Source organism: Quercus lobata, chromosome 11, assembly GCF_001633185.2.
Source record: "Quercus lobata isolate SW786 chromosome 11, ValleyOak3.0 Primary Assembly, whole genome shotgun sequence".
NCBI lineage: Eukaryota > Viridiplantae > Streptophyta > Magnoliopsida > Fagales > Fagaceae > Quercus > Quercus lobata.
The window spans coordinates 13,927,172-13,936,679 of NC_044914.1; the positions used below are offsets into that span (position 1 = coordinate 13,927,172).

Below are 9,508 nucleotides of genomic sequence, written 5' to 3' on the forward strand. Positions count from 1 at the left end.
ATTATAAAATCTATATAAAAAAAAAAAAAAAAACCCAATAAATGTTCACTATAGCAGCTGACACTCACTTTTTTTTTTTTTTTTTTTTTTATAGGACAATTATTGATTTACATTTAATGTTTATGTAAATGGTACACATTTTCATAAAAAGTGTCCAATAATATACACGACTCATCAAATGTTTACAATATTATATACATTTCCTTCTTAATATTCGCATACAAGAAATGAATACAAATAAATCAGCAGATTTCAGAAATATTTGCATATGATAAATGTTCAATGTTCCGCTTCATCGCCCCATCACCAAAGTTCCCAATCCCACAAAACCACAACCACAACCACAACCACAAGACCATAACCTTAACTCTTGCTGCATTCTTCTTCACTCACACTATCATCGACCAACCACCAAAACGTGAACCAGAACACGACATCAGCATCACCAACAACCCCTCGTACTGGACCAAAAAGATTCACAGACTCTGCGCCAAAGATCGCAATGTCGACGAGGCGCTTCGCCTTCTCGACGGCCTCAGCCTCCGCGGATACCAACCAGACTCTCTCAACATCAACACCATCATTCACGCACTCTGCCACTCCCACCGCTTCTCCGAAGCTCACCACCGCCTTCTACTCTTCTTATCTTCTCATTGGGTCCCTGACGAGCGTACCTGCAATGTTCTTATTGCCAGGTTACTCGATTCTCGAACCCCATATACCACATTGCATGTTATTCATCGTCTGATTTATGTTAAGCCTGAGTTTGTCCCGTCTTTGCCTAATTATAACCGTTTGATGAATCAGTTTTGCTCGTTACAACGACGGCCTGATGAAGCTCATAGGTTGTTTTTTGATATGAAGAGTAGAGGGCATTGCCCAAATGTTGTTTCTTATACTACTTTGATTAATGGGTATTGTAGAATTGGTGAATTGGGTAATGCCCACAAGGTGTTTGATGAAATGGGTGAGAATGGTGTGGTACCCAATTCGCTAACATATAGTGTATTATTAGGTGGTGTTCTTCGGGAGCGCGACATTGAGCGTGGGAGGGAATTGATGTGCAAACTTTGGGAGAAGGTGAGTGATGAAAAGGACCTGTCTGTGAGAAATGCTGCTTTTGCCAACCTGGTTGATTCTTTGTGTAGAGAAGGGTTTTTTAACGAAGTGTTTAGGATTGCGGAAGACATGCCTCAAGGGAAGAGTGTGTGTGAGGAATTCGTTTATGGACAGATTATAGATTCACTTTGTAAAGCTGGAAAGCATCATGGGGCCTCAAGGATTGTTTACATAATGAGGAAGAGGGGGTTTCTTCCAAGTTTGGCATCGTACAATACTATCATACATGGACTATGCAAGGAGGGAGGTTATATGAGGGCATATCAGTTGCTGGAAGAAGGAATTGAGTTTGGGTACCTACCATCTGAGTATACATATAAGGTTCTAGTAGAAGGTCTTTGCAAAGAATCGGACCTCTACAAGGCAAGGAATCTTCTCCAATATATGCTGAATAAGAAGGGTGTGGACAGAACAAGAATGTTCAATATATATTTAAGAGCTCTTTGTCTTATCACTAACCCAACTGAGCTTTTGAATGCACTTGTTTTTATGCTTCAAAACCAGTGTCAGCCTGATGTCATTACCTTGAACACAGTTATAAATGGGTTTTGCAAGATGGGGAGGATTGGAGAAGCTTTGAAGGTATTAAATGATATGATAATAGGCAAATTTTGTGCCCCGGATGCTGTGACCTTCACTACCATCATACAAGGTTTATTAAATGTTGGAAGAACCCAGGAAGCTTTCGACTTTTTGTATCACATAATGCCAGAACGAGGTGTTACACCTGGTGTTGTGACATATAATGCAGTTCTTCATTGCTTGTTTAAACTTCAACAACCAAATGAAGCAATGGGGTTTTTTAATAGAATGGCAAGTGATGGTGTCTCGGTTGATTGTACCACTTATACTATAATAATTGATGGATTATGTAAAGCCAACCGGATAGAAGAGGCCATGAAGATTTGGGATGATGTCATATGGCCATCAAAGTATCATGATAATTATGTTTATGCAGCCCTTCTCAAAGGGCTTTGCTGCTCAGGCAAATTCAATGAAGCTTGCCATTTCTTATATGAATTGGTTGATTCTGGGGTCTCTCCAAACATTTTCAATTATAATATTTTGATTGACAGTGCATGCAAGTTGGGCTTAATGAGAGAAGCTTATCAAGTTGTGGGAGAGATGAGAAGGAATGGGCTGGCCCCAGATGCTGTAACCTGGAGGATTCTTGACAAATTACATGATATGTGAGAAAGAAATTCTCTGTTGAGGATGCAGCTTTGCAATCCAGAGGTGAACCACAGGATATAAATACCAAAGAAAACCTGATGAAGAAAATCTTACTTGAATTTAAGTAGCCATAAGGAGGAGACATTTTTTAAAGGAGGATCCAGGTAGTATTGACGAAGATAAATGTTTTAACCTTGTTATGGTGATGACCTCCTTGACTTTGAGAAGAATCATCTGAAGGGGTTAATAAAATGCAAATGTAACAGAGCTCTACTCCAAAACACAGAAGTGGTCATGCAAGGTTGAGATGCCAAATGGGGCAGGAAAAGAGACCATGTCACTAACAATTATTTTTATGTGAAGGATGTCAAAAAAATTCAGGGGCATGCGATTAATGGAGAATTTTTCAACAGCATAAAGGTATTCTAGACAGAGAGAGTTTGTTATGCTAGAGAGTACTATCAAAGGATTAGTGAGTCGATTGCTGTAGGTTGTGGATATGTTGTGGATTGGTGAGTTGATAGCTGTATACAGAAATTAGATAAAAGCTGCAAGCAAATCACAAAATTTGCATTTTATTCGGGTTGTTTGCAGTCTACAAGACCATTTTTAAAATTTTTTGTTTGTTTGTTTGGTTGCTGGGAAAAAAAATGTAATTAGAGAAGAATGTAAACATTGGTTCTGTTTGTTTTTTCTGGTATTTTTTTGTGGATTAGATTTTCAGGGAAAATGGGAATATTTTTTTTGTTCTTTGTTTATTGGATTGATGGGGAAAATATGAATACAAATGAAAGAGGGGATTTTTTAAATTTTTTTATTTTTTTTATGACTAAGTTTAATTTACTGCTGGGAGTATTTGGAGGCCTTTACAGCCTGGCTTGGGAAAGGTTTTGAGAAAGTTTTATATTGAGGCACAGCGGACCTAGCTTCTTATTGTTGGAAAAATGTTTCTTTCTTCATTTTTGTTTTGATGGATTTTCTTTGTGGGGTTAAAGTTATCTCGTAAAATAAAAAAGGAAAATTTTAGACTGTTTACTGTGATGAATGGGGTGTTTGGGGGAAATGGCTTTTCTAAAGTTTTGTTCTTTGCAGGTCCTGTGTAGCAAATGGCAATGAGGAAATTCTACAGTGAGATCAAGGGGCTGAAGGTGAAGGAGGTGCCCAACCATGTGAAGCCAATGCTTTCCACCAACTATTCGAAGAATGAATTTCAGAGATGGCTGGACAACTACCATGCCAAGTACATTCAAACCAACTCCATTGACCTGCCCTACCATGTCTGCTTTGGTGGAATGGCCTTCTCCTATATGGTTGCACTCCCTGAGGAACGCTGCCACCTTAAGCACCAGGAGCATGCCAAGGAGCATGGAGGGCACTGATGATCAATTTATTGCAGGTGCTTACTAGAATGAGTAATTATGGGGTTTATTTTATTTTATATTTTTTTTCCTGATAGACAATTGTGATTTTTGATTGATGCAAGTATTAGATCATTGATGCTTAATTTTTGGGTTTTGCTGGTTTTTGTGTCCATTTAAGGAGTACTGTGATGTTTGGTTGCTTTGATCATTGGATATTATTGACGAGGTATCATGATATTGGATGAATGCTATGTTTTTAGTAGAAATGTTTGGTTATTGTATTTTATTTTATTGGTGGTTTCTGAATTTGTGAATGTGGATTTTGTGAGCTTTTAGAGAATTGCATTTGGTGTTGTTGGAGCTGGATATTGTAAATGCATGTTGGATATGATTGTCAATAATTGATTAATGCCAAATTCAAATGGGTGATGGCACATATATACACACTTTAGGTCCTGTTGTTTGGGTTGTCATCATACCATTTGGACAAATGAGGGAAAGTTTATTAGGATATAAGTTTGATCTGTTTAAGCTTTAAATTCAAGAAGAAATGCCAAAATCTTAAACTGCACACAAAAATATTCTCATGTATCCCATGTTTAGTTTCTAGATGGTGAATCCTGCAGAATCCATTTTAGATTCTTTGTTTTAGTTGACAGATTTTGATCCTGCACTTGAATTCTGTTTCCAAAGCATTATATTAGTGTCAGAGGGTCTAGATTTGGGCACTACTTACAATGAGAAAGGAATGAACAAAAAAGGGCAAAGAAACAAGGAGGAAAAAGATAAACTAGGTCACAAAATGCATGAATGCATGAAAAAAAGAAGAGAGAGGGATTAGAGAGACTTACCAATAAATTAATTCTTGGAGGAGGTCGAAATTGAGGAAAGAAGATGGTTTTTGGTGAAAGAAGGAGATTTGAGTCGAGAGAAATGAGAGAGAGATTGAGAAGTTTGTGTGAGAAACAAACCGGATTGAAACTAGAATATAGAAACAGGTACCTCGATACATCGAGAAGGTATCGAGAACTAAAGCTTGATAGATCGAAGAGATATCAAGGAGGTATCGACGACAAAACAGGCTCAATAGATCGAGGAGGTGTCAAACTATCTATCAAGCAGATAGAAACTTTAGAGAAGATGCTTGATGGATCGGGCTATCTGTTGAGAGGTATTGAGAAAACTCAGAAAATCTCGATCGATCAAGGAGGTATTTAGCAGCTATTGAGGTACATGCTGAAAATGTGTTTTTCTTGAGCAAATTTTGTGTTTTCAACTTGGTCTTCAATTACAACTTTAAGACACATTAAAACTCAATAACAGACACATAATTTGACATGGTTAACAATACCAAAACACATGACCCAAACATTAATTGCCACAACACTTCTTAAGGCTGCTAGGTCTAGATCTTTGCATGACATGAAGCCAACACTTGGCACAAACGAGGCTCGATTTCTACAAAATCGAGCACTTATACCTATTTCTGGCCACCTTAATATGCATGCGCTTACCTCCCCACATCTAGTAAGGAAACATTTCCGTTAATGAACAAATTAATGGAGCTTTTCTCCTTGTTTCACATGTGAATTCCACCATTTACCAGCATACAAAACAGTAGTATTGGAAAACAAAATGTCCTTGCAAAGTCCGTGGAGAGGGAGAAAATTTTCTACATATGTCACTTTTGTCCCACCTTTGCATGGGATGATGGGATAAAGGCTACTTGACTGGTTTGGAAATTTTTTGAAACCAGTTGTTGCCTACAAATTCAAGTGTTTGTACCTCTCTTCGTCATCACTTTTTTAACCCTTATGTACATTATTATGTTAAGTCTATTGTGTCAAGAGGCTTGTAGTTTATGAGGAGAGTTAGGTTTAAAACTTTAAATCTCTCGTCCTTACTACTTGTTCTAGTTTATAAAATAAATAACAAACTTTACTACTATGTCGGGGAAATTCTGCCTATATGCTTAAAACCTATTAATAAATTCTCCATTTTCTTTAAAATGTAAAAGTTTAGTTATTAATGAAACTAGTCGCTAACCCGTGCGATGCACGGGAAAGTTCTTAAAAATACTAAAATTTTCCAATTAAGGAGTGGTCAATCTAGTGAGAAAATGAATGTCACTATTAATGTTTTTGGAGGTTTGAGAGAAATTTAGTTAAGATAAATGGACATTTTCGCTACGGATTTTAAGGAATAAGTCACACAAATGGTTAATTACAACACTAATATTCAAAGGAATACACATAATTCATTAGAATGTAAAGGATTTGAGTTGGTGAGCCAAGGGGTGTGTGTGTGTGTATATTTAGTGATCTTGTCTCATATTTCTTAGTCTACCGACAAAATTTTGAAAAATAATATGATGTTTAAACATTGGTTATTGCCTGCACAACAAAAAAGGTAAAATTTCAAATCAAAATATTACATATCACGTCTTAAAGAAACAATAACAAAAAGTAAAATTATACGACATGCACTAATAACAAAAATTTATAATATTTGAAGAGTTTTGCAAATCAACTCAACAAAATCTTATTAAATTGGTAAGGGATAGCTTCACTAACTATATTTTATCAATATAAATAACTATTTTCATAAGACTTTTGTTTAAATTATCATACTAAATATGAGAAAACAGGTGCAAGCATATTGTTGTTGAATCTACACTACATCCCAAAGAGTTTCTCTTTGATTGCTTCGTTCTTCTCTGGCTATACAACGAAAGCTCCCCATCATAACGTTCCTGCCTAGTAAAACTTTGCAGACAAAGGCAGAAACTATAGTACATATACAATATATCTTACTCCCATATTCATGTGCTAAATGGTCTTGCTTTAATATATAACATAATAAGGATTTGTGTCAATACTAATATGCTACAAACCTAATGTCGATTTTGCTCTCATATATTTTGTGCCTTAGTGACAAAATTCACAAAAGTCCCATCCAGTAGTTTAGGCTATTGTTTCCATGTTTTAAAAAACAGAACCTAATATTTATTGAGAAAGGAATGAAATAAAAAAAAATTAAAAATCACAAAATAAAGAACCAAAAATCAAGAACATAGAGGGAGATTGTTGGAAGCAGAATTAACGAACCTAGCATGAATTGTGAAGAGTCAATTGGTAAGATTTTAGACTCGATTAGAAAGGAAGCAACTCTAAAAGTTGAAGCTCGCCAAGCTCTCTTGCATTGTTTTTGTACCTCCTGAGGTCAGATACCAAGGGTTTTAATGGATGAGCAGCTAATAGACTAAACAAATTGGCCCGTATTTCAACCATCAATAACACACCCAAAATGACAAAAATCTAAATAGATTAAAATGGAAGATGGCAAAAGAACTTAACAATTTATTTATAACTGCTAAAAATGTTATAGGATTTCCAAAATATCTATTCATTTCTTTATTGTTACTATTATTATTCTAGAAAGTATGGTTCAAACATGGATGGAATTCTTTCCCACAAGAATTCGATATATTTTGAAGAAAAATAGCCTTTTACCTTCCACAGCCTTAGGGTGTTATCTTTAGAAGTAGCAGCCACAATGATATCTTCAACACCTGCATATAAAGAACAACTTTAACATTGATAGTGTAAAGAAGTAGAGTCACTGAAACATTTACCATTTGAAAGAAATAGATATCGGCGAACAAAGAATAGATGAAAAAAATATCTTCAGAAACTAAGTAGGATTAAAAAATGAAAATTATTACCAAATTGCTTCAGACATACAAAGTTCTAAAACAATTCAATCCATATAGGTCCCAAGTTCAAGTGAAACAGTTATTTTTGGCATTTCTGGGAAGTAATAATGGAGAAAGAAATACCCTTTCTTTATCTCAGATTTAGGCTTCTTATAAACTTCCTTTTCCTCTTTTTCTAACAAAGACAGTACCACCTTCACAAAAACAGTTCTCATGAATCAAAATTCCTAAGCAAATCTAAATATCCCCATAAGCAGAGCACTCAACAATAGGAGTGTAAGACTGCTATATTAATAGGAAATTTTTTCCTTAAAGTGAAAGCTTATCTGAAAAAATTCAGTGAAGCCTTCTCATTGAAGTTAAGATTCAAAATAACTTTCAGAAAGGATGGAAAGTTTTCTATTAGATTTTTTTCCTTGTACTTCCTAAGTGATGGAAAGTTTGGTTTAGACATTTTTACAAATGCTTTGGGGAGCAAATAACATAGTCACCAACCAAAATCTTCAACTTGTAGCACAACTTTAAACAAAATACAAATGTATATAAATAGTTACTAAGTATTTAACATCCAACCACTGTAATTTATCACACACACAATGAAGAATACAAAAAAATTCCAATACCAAGAGTAATATAAACAAAGAGAAAGTAAGTAAAACACAGAAAGGACACTCACAATGTGGTTCATGTGGGTGTGAGAGATGCAAATGAAGTCTTGCTGTATCGCCTGCTAGGGACAATGACCAATATTGAAAGCCAAATTAGGAGTATGCAAATCATTAAACCCTCCCTAGAAAACGATTTAAGAAGATGATGCTAAAATCATTAAATCAACAAATTTGGTCAACTAACAGAGTTAGCAGCTTCAACTAAACTTGAACAAATCAAACCTAAAAAATAAGAGAGACATATTGAAACAACACTGAGGCCAATATTCATTCATAATTCATTTACTAACCCAAAGCAAAACCCAAAAAAAACAAAAAAACAAAAAAACAAAAAAAAAACAAAAAAAAACAAAAATTAAGAAAATTAAGATTAATAAAGACAGATTCAGGGGTTAACCCACGATGACAGCAACAAAGTCAGAATCGCCTTTGAAAAGGCTCGCACGGCAGAATCTTCTTAACTTTCCCCTCATTTTCTTGTGTATTTAACACCAATAACCTAGAGGTCAGAGGTCAAAATCAAACCAAATCCAAGTACCTAAATCTAAGATAACGAAAATTAAATCATATACAACACCAATTTTCTTGTTTAAAAATACCTGCACTTAGCTTTGGCGATATATGACGGTGGCCGGAGGCTGGCACTTTTTGCCATTTAAGGAGTGAGAGAGTGCCCATGGGCTATGATTTAGGGATTTTGAGAACTGAGAGAGGTAGAGAGAACGACAAAGAAGAAAGGGTATTTGGTCTCTATGGAGTGGGTATAAAACCTAAAATAAAAGGAAAAATAAAAGAGTGGGAGAACGCAGAGCATCGACTGAGAGCGGCAGAGAGAACGGCAAAGAAGAAAGGGTATTTGGTCTCTCTGGAGTGGGTATAAAACCTAAAATAAAAAGAAGAATAAAAAGGGGGAGAACGCAGAGCATCGACTGAGAGAGGCAGAGAGAACGGCAAAGAAGAAAGGCTATTTGGTCTTTCTGGAGCATCGGGTTAGGTTTTAAAAAAAGTTTTATTATTATTATTATTTTTAATATTATGCTGATGTGGAAAATTGTAAAAGCTCCAAAAGCTTCGGTTTTATATATATATATAGATTAAAGGTATGCGTGGTAATTAAGTTAAAGTAATAACCCAGTAGTAATGATTATTTATTTTTATTTTTAATCCATATATGTTTTTGAATCCCACATCTCCCTCCTCCTCTCTCCCCAATATCTATATATCTATAAAAATAATAATAATAAAAAGGCATGCATGGTGTTATTTCTTTTAAAATCTCATTTTGGAGTTAAAAAAAAAAAAAATCAAAATCTCATTTCATTAATAAAGAATGGTTGATAATTCATTTAAATGACATGACATTATATAAACCTTTAATTTTGTGGAAAACTAAACCTCTACCGGTTTGCCCTTAGATTTGTGTATACAAATTTAAGCGAAAAATTCTCTCAAGTCTTGACATAGGTCAATAT

The 9,508-nt window shown here is 35.1% G+C and overlaps 2 protein-coding genes across 4 annotated transcripts; both read left to right on the forward strand.

Annotated features, from left to right (window-relative positions):
* Positions 1 to 223: 223 nt before the first annotated feature.
* LOC115967459 (pentatricopeptide repeat-containing protein At3g18020-like) lies at positions 224 to 2,336 on the forward strand. The gene has a single exon (XM_031086558.1). It carries the CDS (start codon positions 283 to 285, stop codon positions 2,311 to 2,313), a length of 2,031 nt encoding a protein of 676 aa, XP_030942418.1. The 5' UTR covers positions 224 to 282; the 3' UTR covers positions 2,314 to 2,336.
* On the forward strand, positions 621 to 3,944 carry LOC115967461. Of its 3 annotated transcripts, none has more exons than XM_031086561.1 (3): positions 621 to 695; positions 3,385 to 3,688; positions 3,832 to 3,944. In XM_031086561.1, the coding sequence occupies exon 2, from the start codon at positions 3,399 to 3,401 to the stop codon at positions 3,669 to 3,671; it is 273 nt and encodes a 90-aa protein (XP_030942421.1). In that variant the 5' UTR covers positions 621 to 695; positions 3,385 to 3,398; the 3' UTR covers positions 3,672 to 3,688; positions 3,832 to 3,944. The 3 variants fall into 3 exon arrangements, with proteins under 3 accessions (XP_030942421.1, XP_030942420.1, XP_030942419.1); XM_031086560.1 differs by lacking the exon at positions 621 to 695 and adding an exon at positions 2,626 to 2,712; XM_031086559.1 differs by lacking the exon at positions 621 to 695 and adding an exon at positions 2,717 to 2,804.
* Positions 3,945 to 9,508: the final 5,564 nt, after the last annotated feature.

Bases quoted from the DNA above. Each gene is read 5' to 3' on its own strand.
- LOC115967459 (XM_031086558.1), top strand. From the start codon at position 283: ATGTTCCGCTTCATCGCCCCATCACCAAAGTTCCCAATCCCACAAAAC.
- LOC115967461 (XM_031086561.1), top strand. From the start codon at position 3,399: ATGGCAATGAGGAAATTCTACAGTGAGATCAAGGGGCTGAAGGTGAAG.